This window comes from Sorex fumeus, unplaced genomic scaffold, assembly GCF_029834395.1.
Source record: "Sorex fumeus unplaced genomic scaffold, SorFum_2.1 ptg000019l, whole genome shotgun sequence".
NCBI classification, from domain to species: domain Eukaryota; kingdom Metazoa; phylum Chordata; class Mammalia; order Eulipotyphla; family Soricidae; genus Sorex; species Sorex fumeus.
In genome coordinates this window covers 23,848,341-23,866,878 of record NW_026606076.1, presented here as the reverse complement: position 1 = coordinate 23,866,878, position 18,538 = coordinate 23,848,341, and the positions used below count along the sequence as shown (strand labels likewise).

The following is an 18,538-nucleotide window of genomic DNA, read 5'->3' as shown; positions in this document are numbered from 1 at the left end:
CAATTCAGGGTCTGTACTATCTCTGTAGCCATCATAAAAATGCTTTTGCTAAGTCGAGAAATTTGTGTTCTTTTTTCTGATTAACTACACAATTCCCCCCCCCCCTTATTTTTTTGCTTTTTGGGTCACCCCTGGTGATGCACAGGGTTTATTCTTGGCTCATGTATTCAGGAATTACTCCTGGAAGTGCTTAGGGGAACATTTCGGATGCTGGGACTCAAACCTTGGTTGGTCGTGTTCAAGGTAAACACCATACCCGCTGTGCTATCGCTCCAGCCCCCCCACAGTTCACTTTTTTGTGTTTTTGTTTTCGGATCACAGCCAAAAGTGCTCTGGGCTTACTCCTGACTCTCCACTCAGGAGTCATTCCAGAGGGCCTGGGGGACCCTCTGAGAAGTGGGGGTTTGAACAGGATTTACACGTTAACAGATGTTCCCGGTCTCTCCTGGCGGCTCTCTCTCACTGTCCACATTTGATGCTCTCGAGCCACTTCTCCACCCTGGACAGCAGTTGCTTTGGAACTATGAAAGTAGAACGAGGACCAGACTGGTTGCTGATTAGTTGCACTTTATTCAGTCTCTTGTCTCTCCCAGCTCTATCCAACCCTCTCTCTAACTCGCTCTCCAGTGCTCTCTGTGACTCCTCTCCAGTCTACCCAGCCACTCTTACTCTCAGCTCTCAGCCTTCTCTCTAAGTCGCAACCATATCCACTACCTCTGTGTCTCTTCTTCTCTCACTGTATCGTTGTCATCCTGTTGTTCATCGATTGACTCACGCAGGCCCCAGTAATGTCTACTTCATATTGCTGAGATTTTAAGAAGTGCCACATATGAGGTACTTTCAGGGTCAGGAGAATGAGAACCATGATTGTTACTGGGTTTTGGCATATTGAGTACACCATGGGGAGTTTGCCAGACTCTGCGGTTAGGGCAGGATACTTCTGGTAGCCTGCCAGTTTTTCCAGAGTAAGACAAGATAATAAGATTTCATGTGGCCATGCACTTCCCAGAGCATGGTTTTATAGTCTTTGGGTATTGACCATTGATGGGTTTACACGGCACCGGGGACAGTTGGTGGATGTAACGCATACATACTGGAAGATGGGAGATCTGGGTGGAGGAGGCCCAGTCCCAATAGGATCAGCTTGGAGATCTAAGCCCCAGGTCCTGCACACCTGGGTTCCTCTGCTGGTTCCTTCATGCATGAGGCTTGTCCGAACTTGTGGGGCTGTGGCTCGAACCAGAGGTCTTTAGCTGCCGGGGCTCTGCTCGGGGTGGGGAGGGAAACTCAACACACCCTCCTCCAAAGCGCCCCACTAAGACACCCAGAAGCGGAGGTAGGAAACTACGCTGTTCCCTTCCAGGAGCAGGATATTATAGTCTCTGGGTCTTGGCCATTGTTGGGATTACACAGTGCAAGGGACAGTTGGTGGGTGTAATGCTTACATACTGGAAATAGAAAATCTGGGTGGAGGAGGACCATCCCTTTTCTCAGTCTCCTTCATTCCCCCTGTCTCCCTGAAGCTGCTCTTTTTCTTCTCTCACCACAACCCCAATCCACGCCTCCCCACCGGAAAGGCAATGAAAAATGGTTTTCCAGACTTCTCCATCACCTGCAGCCCACGAAGGAAAAGCAGCACTAAAGGTGTGTTACTCCTCTCCTTAGACCAGCAAGTTAATTGACATATTTAGTTTTACTTCCTCATGATTAACATTCTGTATGGACACAGTAATAGACAATTTTAGGCTTGTTGGTGACTCTCCTGGGGACTTCTCACCACAGATTCAGACTACAGTGCTCAGGAGGGATCAATCACTCCTAATCCCAGCAGTGTCCAAGTCTAGTAATTACTTTTTGATTCATGACAGAATTTGTCCATGAACATGCTCTTGTAGATAAGCATTATGATACTTTGTCCAGACCCATTTTGATGCCAGGGTAGCTAGCTCACCACTTGCCCTGGGTTCATCTAGTCCCTCATTGGACCCTTCTTTTGGGGATCGAGGAAGTAAGGGCAACTGAGGCTTCAGTCAAAAGAGCAGATGCCCAGGAGGTAATATTATCTGGAGACCATCAACTCTCAAGCTCAGGCTTGTCTTTCTGTCTTCCTGTATCCATACAAAAAGCAATTGCTCTGAAATAGCTAACCATGCAAAAGAGATTAAGGAGAAGAGAAAGACAATATTTACAAGTCAAATCTGATCAGGAGACAGAGGTAATTGAAAGGTTATTGGCAATCATTAAACATAAGCTCTCACCAGCCAGGAAGCTAGGGCAGACCACTATTATCCTACAATACCTGGTGATCCTCAGTTGTTTCTCCTGACTCTACACTCAGGTATTATTTCTGATGGTGTTCCGGGAGACTCTACAGGATCCTGGGGATTGAACCTAGGTTAGACATGTGCAAGCAACACCCTACCCAGATCTACAGTTGCTCTGGTCTCAATTGGAGAGTTTAGATGCAAGTAACTGTGCCCAGAATGTTGTTAGAAAGGATGGAAGGGGCGCCTCGATGAAATTTTTTATAAGTGGGAATATGGGTCAGGTCTCAAGCTCCCCACATCCCAGTAGACCATTCCGTTTACCTGTTCTGTTTACTCACAAGATTGGTCACATTCCTGGATCCCACCCATGTCACTTTACTAATATTAGAGGTAAAAAAGGAAACATTTATGATTGGATAGAGCAAAATTCGATCCATTTGTTAGTCAGATGGTGCTCAGGGGACCATTTGGAATTATGGACATTGTACCTAGATTGACTGCATGCAGCGCACTGTACTAATCTAATACTCTCAGTTTGAAATCATGTTTCTGAAACTGCCTCCTGGGGTTTTCTTTGTAGCAGGGAGTCCACTGCTCACATGTTGTCAAGGGGTAGAGCGTTGGCCGGACATTGGTCTCCGATGTTCTTAGCAGCCTTTGCTCCTGTTCCATGTCTCCAGCTCTCTGGGTTTCTACTAGGCTAGTTCCTCTCTGAATCCCCAGAGTTGGCTTCGGAGTCATTGCTTCATTCCCATCTGGATTTATTACTTCCCCAGAAACTCAGAAACTCATTGTTCCGTACCTTACCAGTTACTTACCTGCAGAGCTTGAATTCATTTGACATGAAAACTCTCATGGCCTAGACTAATAATTGGAATCCTTCTCTGTTCTTCTACATGGAAGCAGCCAGCCCTGGTGGAATGTCTCTTTCTGCACACTGTGATAAAGGCTCAAGTGAGCAATTTGACCCTCATCCCCACAGGGATGCCGAGACAGGTGGGTTGTCTTTTGAGGGTGATCAGAAGATCACTCTTCCCATGTACTCAGCACTATAACTTTCCCATAGAAGCCCATATTGGACAGAATTCCCAGAAATGTAAACATTGAGGACAAACTTTTGAGTCCAGCACCACCCCGGTGGGACTATGTGAACATCGACACAGGAGAGTGTAAGGCCGGTGGGAAGGCCTTTGATGAATCCTTATACCTTATAAACAGGAGATTTCCTACTGGAGAGTCAGTATGCATGTAAAGAATGTGCTGTGGCCATTCTCTGACTCATACATCTTAGTATGCACGGAAAAAGTCACACTGGAAAGAAACCATATGCATATACAGAGTGGAAAGTCTTTGCTTGTTCCACAAGCCTTAGTTCAAAGAAAAACTCACACTGGAGAGATAAATTATAATTGTGAGCAATGTAGGAAGGCCTTTACTTATTCCTGAAGTCTTAGTTTTCATAATTTCTGTTTCATAGAAAACCCTTATATTTGAGGTAGGTGGAAAGGCCTTTCATTTCTTCTCAGGTCTTTCTGAGCATAGGAAAGTTCATACAGGAATGAAACACTATTTGTGTCACTACTGTGGGAGAGTCCTCACTTACTATTAAAACTTTTTTGTCCATAAGAAAATGCACATTGCAGTGAATCCATATATATATAATATATATATACATATATATTTATGTAAGGAGTGTGGCAAGGCCTTTGCTTATTTCACAATCCTTTTGTGACACTGAATTTTTCATACTGGAGACAAACCTTATGTTTGTAAAGACTTTGGCAAAGACTTCACTTTCCACTAACTCCTTATTAAACATAGGAAAATTCATACTCGAAGAAAACATATGTAGGGGTGTGGGAAGATTTTTACTCAACCCTCACGCTTTGCTGTGTAAGAAAATTTTATCCTGGATTGAGGCTTTATATATGAAATGACTGCAAATGACTGCACTAAGATTTTGATGCAATTGGCATAGCTTTCTGAACCTGGAAAATTCACAGTGCAGAGAAACCTCATAAGTGTAAGGAATGTGGAAAGGTCTTCAGTTTGTCTTCAGCCCTTACTGCACATGTGAAAAGTCATTTTTCAGTGAAACCTTATATCTGTCAGGAGTGTGGGAAGGACTATCCTGGATCCTCAGGCCTTATGCATAGGAGAATTCACACTGGAGAGAATCTAAATATAAATATACATATTTATATATGTAAGAATATATATATTTATGTAAGAACGTGGAAAGTGCATTATTCGCACCTGTGATTTTAAAGAGAATCCTGGAGAAAATCCTGTCGGTAAGGAATATAGGAAGGCCTTCATGTTCCCTCAAGCTTTAGTAAATATAAAAGTTATGCTGGATCAATCACTTCCATGATAACAATGGCCGGCGTCAGAAGAGGGCCCTGAGGTAATACAATTTTACTTTCAACAAGTGAGTGGGGATTGATAAAAAAGTACAATAAGGAAGGAAATAGTCCTGTTATGTGTGAAAGCTTCCTGTGATACTAGTACATTAAGTGAAAGGTACTTGTTGATTATCCCCTGCACCATGGTTATGACAATGTCCTGGCATGTGGACTTCCCAGTATGTTAACTGGTAAATAATGGTTCTTAGTGATAAAGCAAGGTGGAAGGAATTAAATAAGAAGTAAATAGGTACAGACATTGCATTTTGCTGGGTACTGTCAAGACTCACCATGGTTTCATTCTTTGCTGTGCCTCTGACTTGGCTCAGAGGCCCTGGTTTGCAGAGGATCATGGCAGAGATCAACCAGGATGCTGTGGTGAGCCCTTTTGACGTTGGATAGACAGCCAAAGCTCCATTCTTCAGGCCCTTCTGTGTTATGTTCTGGGAGTCACATCCTGCTATGCTGTCCATAATTTGTGTCCAGTTCAGCCATGTGTAAGGATGCACTTCATTCGCTGTAGCATATCTACACTCATTGTATTCAGTTTTCCATTTGATTTACACAAACATTGAGGGTAAATGTTTTGAGACTTACACTTTGGAAGCAGTAAAATCCTAACTATCTATTATACACCAAAATGGGACCATATAGAATCCAGATGATTGAACCTGGGTCAGCTGCGTACAAGGCAAACACTCCAGCCAACCAGCCTTACCCATTTACCTGCATTTTCCTAGTTGTTCCCTGCGCAGCTACAGCTGGTGTCTGGCCCTTTAAGGCCGCTTGCAGAAGCGGAAGTGACGTCACAGCAGGGCATTTACGTGTTTGTGTGCAAGACTCTGGATCAGGCATCAGTTTGTTGGCAGATGAGGGGTGTAGTGGCTGTCCCGCGTGGAAGGGGTCTGTGAAGGCCTGTTTCGTGGCAGGACACTAGCGGCCTCCCGTGAGCGCCCCGCCCTGAGCCTACCAGTCTCTGCACTAAGGGGCGGGACCAAGCCAGCTCTAAGGACACTTTCAAGCTCGTTTTTCAGTGGATATCCAGGTGGTTCCTGAGGCGCAGCAGGGTTTGTTGGTGGATGCGGAGCTTTGGTAAGTGCAGTGGGGGCTGTGCCGGGGCACGGTGGTCGCGAGTGTGAGTACGTGGTTCTGGGGATCCCCTGCAGCTCCGCCGTGGGGCGGTGGCGGGTGGGTGGGGTGCCGAGCGTAGGGCCTGCAGAGCGTCGGGGTTGGGCCGTCCTGACCCTCCCAGCACAGGAGTGCGCTGCGCCCTGTCCAAGACGCTTTGGCCACAACCTCCCTGCTGTAGGACCTGCAGATTCACTTAGAGGACCTTACAGATAGTACAGCGGTTAGGGCGTTTGCTTTACATCTGACCCACCCAAGATCGTTCTCCAAACTCCACCAGGACGGGTGCCTGAGTGCAGAGTCAGAAGTTTCTTGTCCATATCGCCGGTGGTGCCTCCAAAACTATAAAAGGACTGTTCATTTTTGAGGGGCAAGGGGGCAGCTCCCTAATGGCAAATGACACTGTAGCCCTCAGTCCCTATTCATTAGTAGCCTTGATTTCCAGACCATCCCTTGGGCGTGGTTCTTGGGGTGGTTGCGGTTTGCAAATGAAAATTTACCTAGGGGCTATTTTTGGTTGTATTTTGTGTATATATGTGGAATCTCAGGGCATCCTTCAGCAGCAGCACTCTGGAATTCTTTTTTTTTTTAAGTGCTTTATGGGTCATGTGAGATGCTGAATATCGCTCTGGGTCAGCATGGGAAGCGCCCCTCCGAGCTTACTATCTGTGATTCCACATTGTTGTTTTTTTCTAATGTAGAATTTCTGCATCCTAAAATCAACTTGAAAATTGCACCCCGAATCTTCCTCTCTCCCTGATCAGGCAAAACTCGGGTATTACACTGAGTACTGAGAGTTGTATTCAAATAATGTCTGGGCATGTGCTGTGTGCCTTTGGTGGCTGCGATTGGTCTCCCCACCCTGGCCGGTGAAGGGTGACAGTGGATCGAAGAAGGAAACAGGGTTCAGGCTGTTGGTGATCTGCTGGATATTAACGCAAAGTGTTTTAGGCTTCATCTCTGAATTGTCCCTTTTCCTACTCCCAGAGAAGCTTATCATGTCCTTGCTAACATCCCTAATTTAGTTAAAGTTTATTTTTATTTTATTTTATTCTGTATTTTCCTCCTGTTGTCTCAGTTCCCCAGGTCAGTCTTGATAACTTATAAACCATAACTTTCTGGTAATTCTCAACTTTTTATTTGTACTGCTTTGTAGTTGAAGTGCTGTGTATTTGTACCTGCTTTTATATTTCCCCTATAGATTATTTATGTTTTAACTATTCAGAATGATCTTTGGTTAAACAGAGTAAGACCATCAATGCTATGGTCCTAATATTTGGGAGTTGATTGACTCTGAAGTCATCTTCTCCAGGGCATAATTGCTTGGTAATCATTACTTGACTTGGGCTTCAGTTGCTGTAGTTCCTAACACCCCAATAGGGAGGTTCTGCCGTGGGACTTGGATGGACCCGGGGCAAGTGGCAAAACTACCCCGGCTTCGAAATGGAACATTCTAGAAAGCAAATATGCATGGTCTTGATGCAAACTATTACAACATTGGAGACAGGACCCCCATGGGGAAGGACAAGCTGAACTGGCCTGAAGACTTAGTCTGGGATTTACAGTAAAAGCCTTGCTTGCTCTCAGAGCCCAGAGAAGTAAGTGTTAAAAGCCTTATTTGCTCTGGGGACTGGAGAGATAGCACAGTGGGTAGGGTATTTGTCTTGCACGCGGCCGACCTGGGTTTGATTCCCAGCATCCCATATGGTCCCCTGAGCAACATCAGGAGTAACTCCTGAGTGCAGAGCCAGGAGTACCCCCTTGTATCACCGTGTGTAACCCAAAAAAGCCAAAAAAGCCTTATTTGCTGTCAAAGCTCAGAGAACTAAGTGTTGGGATCTTTGTCTCTTACTGTGTTTATCCAAACAACTACAAGTATTGATAAATTTTACAACTAGAGGAAAAGATAAGAGACAGAGTGTCTCCTTGGGTGAATCTCCCCATGAGTATTTCCTCTGCCAAATATTTATCTGTGTAAATGATCAGTTATTCCTATGTCCTTACCTAATGCCCCCTCAGATGTTCTCTATGAATGGTAGCTGTTCTGCAATAAACAGGCCATTTTCACCCTCAGACTGTGATTTTCTGTCTCGCTGTCTCTCTGTCTCTGTTGAGAAGGGTTCCAGAGGTGTGGAGGCAGCTCTGGTCCACCAACACCTCACCGCACCCCCACATTTTACGTTGTGGACTGACAGTGATGAGTTGCTCTTTATTCCATTCTCCTGTGTATCTATACCAGTCTCCCACTGCTCCTCATTCCCTCTCCTCACGTGTCTTTCACAGCCTTTATTCTCCAGCCCATCCCATAGAGTTAGGGGTAGCAAATACACAGAGATATGGTTGTACAATCAAAGGATGTAAAGCCCTTCCCTCCAGGGAAACTTCTAGCCCAAAAATATAACTCGAAGGAGAGATCAGCTCAAGGGCAGGATTTTCTCTAAGGACATATTTTTTTTCTTTGCTTAGTTAATATTTATTGAAACAGTCATATTAAATTTACACTTACTCTTTCTGTTCATTTTGAATGGACACAGTAAGAGATCTATTAAGTTTATAGGGTGTCTCTATTGGTGATATTTCCTATAGATCCCAGACAAAAATCCCCAGGACAGGTTAGGTTAGTCCTTTCTAACCACAGCAGGATTCTTATTCAGTTGCTTATGTTTGGGTCATAATGGAATTTGTTATGGTGCTTACCTGTCACTTTTCAATGCCAGGGTAGCTCACAGCTCTCCTGGGTCCATTCAGTGTCTTGCTTTTGGGGTGCTAAGAACAAAAGGCAGCTGAGGCTTAAGTCTCATAAACATGACTATGCCCAAGAGTATATAGTATCTGCAGTCAATTAACTCTGAAACTACAAAAGCATAATATTTCCTTCCTTTGTATATACAAAGCTGAGGGCTGGGGCATGGCTCTGCTACAAGGAGCTTAGGCTTACTGAGTAACACCCATCCCAATCCTCCCAGCACAATCTTTCCAACCTTGGACTGCACTGGTCCTTGTCCGGGAGCAAAAAAGGATATTTGTCTAAAGTAAACTGCAGAGGATATAAAGGAAAGAGAAAGTCAACATTTCACTTCCAAATACAAAATCCAGAGATCTCTGAAGAATCTGACTTTACAATTCAAAGGTTGTGGTTATGGGAAATGGGTGATTAATGTATAGGGGAAGCAGAGCACAGGGAAGTTAAAGATGAATACTAAGGAAATGGGAGTGATTGGGATGGGTGTTACTCAGTAAGCCTAAGCTCCTTGTAGCAGAGGAGAAATGATGAACCAATGTTAAACCTAAATTGCTTAGAACTAGAATCCAACCAGGGTAAAGCGTTTTGTTTTTTTAAGCAAGAAAGTTTTGGTTTTCCAGGAGTAGGGACATTTGCTCAGGAATCCCACTGGGTGTGCTAGGAGCACATATACTTAGGGCCGGAGCCATAGTACAGTGAGTAAGGACTTAAACATCCAAGCAATCAACCCCGGTTCTATCCCCTGCATCCCATATGGCCAGTACCAGAGTGATTCCTGCGTGTAGAGCTAGGAGTAAGCCCTGAATCTGCCAGTTGTGGCCCTGAAACAAAAATCACACAAAGCCACACTTATATTTACACATATATATGCACAAACAATGGTGAAAGAATAATAGGGATTCAGGAGAAACTGTGAGTTTCTGTAGCAGGGATAGATCAAAAATAGGGGATTTTTTTTCTCTTTTGGGTCACACCTGGCGATGCACAGGGATTACTCCTGGCTTTGCACTCAGGAGTTACTCCTGGCAATGCTCAGGGGACCATATGGGGTGCTGGGAATCGAACCTGGGTTGGCCGCGTGCAAGGCAAATGCCCTACCCGCTGTACTATCTCTCCAGCTCCAAGAATAGGGGATTTTTAAGGACCAGAAATTTGACTCTTTTAATGTTTCACTCTTAAATTTGTCTTTGTACATCATTCCCCCCCCCTTCGGTAGAATTTGCCTTTTTTCTTGTTATATTTTTCACCACAGCCTACAGTGCTCAGTGTTTACTCTTGTCTCTGAGCTCAGGGATCATTTGACAAGAGTCAGGGTAACAGTTTGTGTTTAGATATCATTGTTTCGATGTTAGGTGACAATGCACGATCAGGGGACTTCTCCTTACCCCCAAGCCCCCAGTGTGTGACCAACCAGTCCAGGATTTGCCTCTCCACTCCTTTATTCGAGTCCACAGATTCACCTGGGTGGCAAAAAGGTTCTCAGTGCCTAGACTCTGGCTCTTTAAGGTACCTAACGGAAATGGAAATGATGTCATAAGTGACGTCATAAATGTCATGGTTCATTTTCCATCCCTGACTCAGACACTGGGGATGTTGCTCACTTGGCAAAGGGCAAGTAAATTTGCACCCCATCCTGGAAGGGGGACTCTGAATAAGGATTTAGTTGCAGGACTCAAGCAACCTCCTGTGAGCACCCTGCGCCTTCCCATTTCCACACTCTGAGCCGAGGGGCCGAGCCAACTTAGGGGTAATTTTGCGCTGGTTTTTCACGTGTTCGCCAACATCCAGGTGGATCGTGAGGTGTGATGGACGTTTTTGGGGGAGACAGAGCTTTGGGGGTGCAGTGGGGGCTGTCTCAAGGTTCAGGGGTGACAGTTGTGAGTTCGCCACAATCGTCTCCAGCTCCGCGATGGGGCAACAGAGCTGAGTGCGAGAATCATCCGAGGGCTTGGCTATTCCAACCGTCCCAGCAGTCCCACGTTTGAACCATCGGTCCTAAGCTCGCTTCTGTAGAATCTCCAGATTTGAGTGGCAGAGCTTCAGCCCCTCCAGCTAATGGCAGGAGACCTGTTGCTGGTCATTTTCATTGTCTGCCATGAGAGCCGCGATCATGCGGGGTATGTGAGGGGAAGGGGGCTTGCAGGTGACTGAGATTTGCCAATGAAAATGTATTTGGGGGGGCTATTTTTGGTTCTTTATATTTTAGGGGGGAGAGAGGGCACATACCCGGAGATGCTCATGACTTACTCGAGTCTCTAAGCTCAGGTATTGTCCCTGGCGCTGGTAGGGGCCATATGGGATGCAGAGGATTGATCAGTTCATCTAGTCAAGTGCCCAATTCACATTATTGCTATCTAACCAAAATACTTGTATATCTTTTTTAGGTTCATGAATTTCAGCTCCCTCACATCAAACTGCAAAGCACCCCTGACTCTCTATCTCTCCCTGAGCAGACGACACCTGCCATTGTAGTAAATACTGAGGTTCCCGGGACAGAGTGCCCAGGTGCATGTCCTTGTCCACCCTGTAAGCGAGTGTCGAAGGTTTGTCCACTCTAAGTCACATGGTGGAGCCACATTCCAGGCTAAGGTTCCCATGGTGCAGCACTGCTGCCAGCCTGCAGGGGGCGCTAATATTTGGGAGCTCCTGGCCTGAGAGTCGGCCCCTGGCACGGCCTATAGAGACTTTCCTGTGGGAGCCAGAGAAGAATCCGGGGATCAGAGAACGCTGTCTTTTCCTCCCCTGTAGCCTGGGCCCAGGCTCCTCTCCTGAAGTGCAGCACAGATGCCAACAAAATTTGCATCCCTAGCGGAGACAGGAGCTTCTGCCATTGTCTCCCAGAGGTGGAATTGTGAGGCTGTGCCTGAGGGTGTGGCTGGTCTGAGCTTGGGAGTGGGAGGAGGTGCTCTTCTCTGGTGCTCACTGTTCTGACTTCTCCAGGTCTTTGCACGGAGCCTCCTGCTGATCCTCAGAACAATAGTGACAGTAGAAGATGGTGACGCGACTTCTAGTAAACTGTTCCCAGGTACGAGTAGACGGATAGAATGACATGAGGTAGTACCAGGAGTGCCCAGGCTTCCTGGGTCATCTTTTTCGGTTTATTTTGGATAGATTCCAAGATGAGACTTCCGATTTGACCGTCCCATTCTGCTGTTTGAAGCTGCTTTTGTGTATGTTCGTTTTGTTTTATTTGGCTTTGGGACCGAACCAGTGGTGCATGAGGAGTACTCAAAGCTCAGTGCTCAATGCTCATTCCTGACAGGTCTAGGTGACCAATGGGATGCTGGAGGTCCAAAGGTTTCATCTTGGGTTTTCTGTTTTATTAGGGGTGGCAGAGCAAGGATTCTCGCAATCATTCCTTGTGCTGCACTCTGGCATTGCCCCTGGCAGTACTTGTAGGGCCATATGGGATGTTGGGGATCTCCAGTCCTATGTGCTGTCCCAGGAACAGCTGTCCTGTTACGCCAACCTGCTGGTACGGTTTCTTTTGCATTGTTTTTGTCATCAGCTGTTCTCTTGACTCTGTGCTCTGGATTCACAAGTGACAGGCCTCAGAGCACCCTGGGGTGTGATGGCCCCGTTTGTGCCCTGGCAACTACAGTGACTTGGGCCCACAGATTTGCTTTTCTCCTGTTTTGTCCTTCCTACTTTGGAGAGACTACCTGCTCGGTCATACAGTCTTGCATTCACATAATCTTGTGTGTGGATTTCTGGGCATGCACCAATCCCAAGGAGAAAGAGCCAAGGATCTCTGAGGCCAGTAGATATTTTGGGGTCTAGAAACTTCTACCTTCTTTGAGCGGGATTTGGGCAGTCCTGAGCAGTGAGTTCCTACAGGCATACATGCCATGAGTAGTTGTTTATATGGACTGTCGAGTTCTCAATCCTAGTGGTCATGTGCTGTGGGGGTGCATCGGTGAGCGTGCAGTGGTTTTCGCTACAACCAGGATAGCCTTTTGGATCGTACAAGTCTGTGTTCAGGTGATCCTCTCTACAGTGCTCACTGGAACAGTGGTGCTCAAATTGGCCGGGGGGTTACCAGGAAAGGCAGATACATCCAAGAACCTTCTGTATAACTTCCTCCCACTTTAGCAGATCCAGTTGCCTTATGTGATTTTGGAGGCCCGTCAGTCATGCATGTGCATGGAGGCTGGTTCATTTGGAGTGGAGAGGCCCAGCGACAATATAGGCCCCTGAGACCTGGCCTCAGAGTAGTGGAAATGAGGCTAAGATGGACACTGACTCCCACCCTCTTTGTGTGCTGACTCAGGACGCAGTAACCTTCCATGACGTGGCTGTGAACTTCACCCCAGAGGAATGGTCATGCCTGGAGGCCTCTCAGCGGAAGCTGTACAGGGACGTGATGCTGGAGACCTACCAGAATCTGCAGGCTGTCGGTGAGAGCAGTGTGGAGCCAACCGTGTCTGAACAGACCCGCGTGGGCTCCCTGGGGTTGGGCAGCAGCTGTGTGTCCAATTGTAGCTCTGTGACGAGCTGGGATGTTGGACAGCCGTGCAGTAGCTCTTCCCTCACTCTTTTTTTAGGGTTCACCTGTGGATACTCAGGCCTTACTCTCAGCTTTATCCTCAGTATTTTCTCGTGTGGGGTAGCCGGATCCTATGGTGTGATTCATATCAACCCGTTTCGACTGTGTCCATGGGAAGATCCCTATCTGCCCAGTTATTGCTCAGTTCCCTTTAAATAGTTCCATCCATTGGTGCATCAATTTACTTTGTGTACTACACGAACTTTTGTGTGTTTAATTGGTTTTGCTGTTTCCTTTGTTTGGGGTGGGGCAGTCCACAGTTCTCCTGGCGCTGTGCTAAAGGATGACTCCTAAGAGTGCTCAGGGGCCATGGGGTACCGTGGGCTGAAACCTCTTGGCAACTTAAAGTGTTGGTGCCTCACCCCCAGTACATTTGCACCAGTCATCAAGTCAGATGGTTTTTGCATTTTCTTTTTTCCTTACGAATTAGGGATATTCCTGCCTGTGTATTCAGGATCCATACCAGGCCTTGCTCCAAAACCATATGGGCTGCCAGGGATCAAACCCACATGTGTGTCCAGCGCTTCTGTCCTATGTGCTGTACTATCTCTCTCCCACCACAGGGAATTTGATATCTCGTCTCTCAACTCATTAGACGCTGCCCTATTTCAGTGTTTGGATTTACTTCTAATGGTTCTTGTGATACTTCAGCAGGACTTAGGGTTTGTTCCTGGACTCTGCACTCAGGGATCACTCCTGGCTGGCATGAGGGACCCTAGGTGATATCGAGTTTCGCAACTGGATTGTCCGTGAGAAACTCCTGCTCTGCTATCTTTCTGGATACATTTTTCAGCTTAAAAAAATAAGGGTCTCTTGCCACCCTTGGCCATTTCCAGATTTATTATGCACTTATTTTTACTGAAATCCGTGATGAGTTCATGAGGGGCTCAGGAAACTCCACGTGCAGCTGGGCCTAGAGAGACAGTAGAGGGAGGAAAGTGATTTTCATGCAAGCAGCGACGTGGGTTAAATCCCCAGCATCCGATGTCATTCACGAGCACCAGCAGCAGTGATTTCTGAAAACAGTGTCAGGAATCACCCCTGAGCATTGCCAGGTGAGACCCCAATGAAGACAAAAAACCAACAACATACTGTGCTGATCAACCCCCTGTCGGCAATACACAAGGTCAGGTCTAGAGTATTTGTGGTATTTTCTTGGGTCTTACCTCTCGAATAACTAGAAATATGTGGCATTTTGAAAATGGACATTCTGTTCATGCTTTTCAGATATATGCCCACTTATATCAGGAAAACTTGGGGATTTACCTGCCACCTTTTCCATGTCACTTATCCATGCCTCTGTCTCTGTTGGGGCAGGGCACTCTGGGATGAAGCCTGCGGTGATCTCCTGGCTGGAAGGAGGAGCCCTGAGGTCAGGGAGGAGAGGCATGTGTGCGGGTGAGTGTCTGAGGACCCTTCCTGGCTCAGGCCCTGTGCAGCGTATGGGTGCGCTGAGCATGTAGGAAACACGCTGCTAAAACCGGGGCCTTGGTCTCCTGCATCCTTGGGTCTGTGCCGCACTCATGCTGTTCTTCATTGCCCTGGACTGTCAGTCACATAATGATCCTGTAATTTGCTTCCATGGCTTTCGAATAAGTAAGACCATAACAGAGCTTGTTTGGATCTGAACGATAGTACAGCAGGGAGTGCCTTGCAGTGCCTGAAGGTAACCTGTTCAATAATTTATTCAGTAACCTGGTTCCCCGAACATTACCAGGTCTACTCAAAAACAAAAACAAAACCTAGTGTAGAATTGCCAAGATCCTCACAGTTTTCCACTATCCGAATCTTTTATTTAGTGTGGGACTCTTTGGACGCAGAGAACCACAGAAATATACTCTTAACTACATGGCATCATTATGCTACATTTTTGGACAAGTGCTTGAATTGCATGTTTTGTTCAGTTTCAGAACTGAAACCGCGACTTCAGGATTTGGCATTGCAGCACTTTGATTTGGGAATGGGGTCAGCATGTACGAGTGAGTTGGTAAGATTCGCTAAATCAGAATAAATATTATTATGCCAGCAGGAGTGGACCAAGTATATGATTGTTAAGGTGGAAGGCTAGGAATGGCAGGGAGGAATTCCAAAGTCTGATGCTTAGAGTATAGGACCCTTAGCTTCACTACGTGCTGAAATAAACCATGTATAAATATACTGTGAGTTTTGATTTGCTTGACAGTGGTAGTCGTTTTGAAAGCTAATTGGTGCGCCCTAGAGAGGGTGTAGTGATAAATATACTTTCTTTGCGCATGGATGGATGGTCCTTACCCAAAACAACTTATAGACAGCATAGACCCACAGAACTGATCCTAGACACTGCATGGTGTGTCCCTCCACCCACCCAACCCCAATAAATAGAAACTACAAAACAGAAAGAACAAAAAACTTCATTGATCCTGAAAGCCATCACTTGTGGTGGGATCTTTGCAATGGCCACGTGGTCTGTCTCAGCTGCGTGACGATGCAGCGTTGTCTTCACCCCTGCATCACAGGTTCCACACGGAACTTTAACCAAACCCGCATGTGGATCTATTTCATTTTCTCTTGAAATAGACGCTTCCGTTTTCTATAGAAGGAATTATTTCCAGTTGTATTCCTTCATTAATTTAAAGGGGAGAAAGGCACAGAATTTACTGACTCTGCATCCATCAATTTTGTGTGTCCAACTTACAGTAACATGAAATTACTCTATCGTATGACAATTCATATGTCGGTAATTGCATTTGTGTGGTGCATATGTGTGAAACCACAGCTGAACGGCTCAGTTTTTTGTCAGGAAGACTCAGTGAATAAGTCAATAATTAGAATCCTTTGTTGTTCTACAGGAAAGGTGCCACCCCAAGTGGAATGTCTCTGATTCTACACTCTGTGACAATGTCTCTAGTGAGCAATCCTTCCCTCAGCCCTATGAGGATGCCGAGACAGGCGGAATGTCTTCTGAGGGTGATCAGAATGGCGAGAGCTACCTCACTCTGAAGAAGCCCTCTCCTGGAAAAAGTTCCTTGGAGTGTTTTATTCTCAGTTCACAGGCAAAAAATTCCCCAATGGGGCACCTGCTAGGTAGTGGAGCACTATTTATAGTGAGTCCCTCACAGCAACACATCCTCAACCACAGTCACCGTGAGCAGAACCAATCTACGTGTAAGGAATGTGGGGGAGCCTCCCCATGTTCTCAGCACTGTGGTGTTCTCTTAGAAAACCTCAGTGGACAGAATCCCCAGAAAAGTCAGCCTCGAGAACAAAGTGTGAGTCAAGGGTTACCCCATCGTGACCATATGAATATAAATGCAAGAGTGAAACCTTATACATGTGAAGAATGTGGAAAGACCTTCAATAGATCAGCACATCTTATTTTGCATAGGAGAATTCATACAGGATAGAAACCATATAAATGTCAGACTTGTGGGAAGGCTTTTATTCAGACCTCACATCTTAATAGACACATGAAAACTCATAGTGGAGAGAAGCCTTATATATGTCAGGAGTGTGGCAAGGCCTTTACTCAGTCGTCAAGCCTCAGTAGACATGCAATTATTCACACTGGAGAGAAACCATATAGATGTAAAGAATGTGGAATGGCCTTTGTTTGGGCCACAAGACTTAGTTTACATAGGAGCAGTCACACTGGAGAGAAACTGTATCTATGTAAGGAATGTGGGAAGACCTTTGCTGTAGCCTCAAGTCTTAGTGTACATAGGAGAATTCACACTAGAGAGAAACCGCATATATGTAAGGAATGTGGAAAGGCCTTTGCTGTAGCCTCAAGTCTTAGTGTACATAGGAGAATTCACACTGGAGAGAAACCGTGTATATGTAAGGAATGTGGAAAGGCCTTTGCTAGAGCCTCAGGACTTAGTGTACATAGGAAAATTCACACTGGAGTGAAACCATATATATGTAAGGAATGTGGAAAGGCATTTGCTAGAGCCTCAGGACTTAGTGTACATAGGAAAATTCACACTGGAGAGAAACCGTATATATGTAAGGAATGTGGGAAGGCCTTTGCTGTAGCCTCAACTCTTGGTGAACATAGGAAAATTCACACTGGGGAGAAACCAAATATATGTAAGGAATGTGGAAAGGCCTTTGCTTGGGCCTCAACATTTAGAGAACATAGGAAAATTCACACTGGAGAGAAACCGCATATATGTAAGGAATGTGGAAAGGCCTTTGTTAGAGCCTCAAAACTTACTGTACATAGGAAAATTCATACTGGAGAGAAACCGTATATATGTAAGGAATGTGGGAAATCCTTTGCTGAATCCTCAACACTTAGTATACATAGGAGAATTCACACTGGAGAGAAACCGTGTATATGTAAGGAATGTGGAAAGGCCTTTGCTAGAGCCTCAGGACTTAGTGTACATAGGAAAATTCACACTGGAGTGAAACCATATATATGTAAGGAATGTGGAAAGGCATTTGCTAGAGCCTCAGGACTTAGTGTACATAGGAAAATTCACACTGGAGAGAAACCGTATATATGTAAGGAATGTGGGAAGGCCTTTGCTGTAGCCTCAACTCTTGGTGAACATAGGAAAATTCACACTGGGGAGAAACCATATATATGTAAGGAATGTGGAAAGGCCTTTTCTTGGGCCTCAACATTTAGAGAACATAGGAAAATTCACACTGGAGAGAAACCGCATATATGTAAGGAATGTGGAAAGGCCTTTGTTAGAGCCTCAAAACTTACTGTACATAGGAAAATTCATACTGGAGAGAAACCGTATATATGTAAGGAATGTGGGAAATCCTTTGCTGAATCCTCAACACTTAGTATACATAGCAGAATTCACACTGGAGAGAAACAGTGTATATGTAAGGAATGTGGAAAGGCCTTTGCTAGAGCCTCAGGACTTAGTGTACATAGGAAAATTCACACTGGAGTGAAACCATATATATGTAAGGAATGTGGAAAGACATTTGCTAGAGCCTCAGGACTTAGTGTACATAGGAAAATTCACACTGGAGAGAAACCGTATATATGTAAAGAATGTGGGAAGGCCTTTGCTGTAGCCTCAACTCTTGGTGAACATAGGAAAATTCACACTGGGGAGAAACCATATATATGTAAGGAATGTGGAAAGGCCTTTTCTTGGGCCTCAACATTTAGAGAACATAGGAAAATTCACACTGGAGAGAAACCGCATATATGTAAGGAATGTGGAAAGGCCTTTGTTAGAGCCTCAAAACTTACTGTACATAGGAAAATTCACACTGGATAGAAACCGTATATATATAAGGAATGTGGAAAGGCCTTTGCTGGAGCTTCAAGACTTACGACACATATGAAAATTCATCTCAGAGAGAAACCTTATCAGTGTCTGACATGTGGAAAGGCATTCACACGGTTCTCTTCCCTTACTCTGCACATGAGAATTCATACTGGAGAGAAGTCTTAAATATGTGTGGAGTGTGGAAAGTCCTTTACTTCTTCCTCATA

The 18,538-nt window shown here is 45.5% G+C and overlaps 1 protein-coding gene across 1 annotated transcript in view; it reads left to right on the top strand.

Annotated features, from left to right (window-relative positions):
• LOC130022020 (zinc finger protein 420-like) overlaps positions 1-18,320 on the top strand; it is a 61,477-nt gene extending 43,157 nt beyond the window's left edge. The window contains exons 2-4 of the mRNA XM_056112743.1: positions 16,485-16,670; positions 16,839-17,762; positions 17,931-18,320. Of these exons, the coding sequence (XP_055968718.1) occupies positions 16,485-16,670; positions 16,839-17,762; positions 17,931-18,320 (1,500 nt within the window). The remainder of the gene's footprint in view (positions 1-16,484; positions 16,671-16,838; positions 17,763-17,930) is intronic.
• Positions 18,321-18,538: the final 218 nt, after the last annotated feature.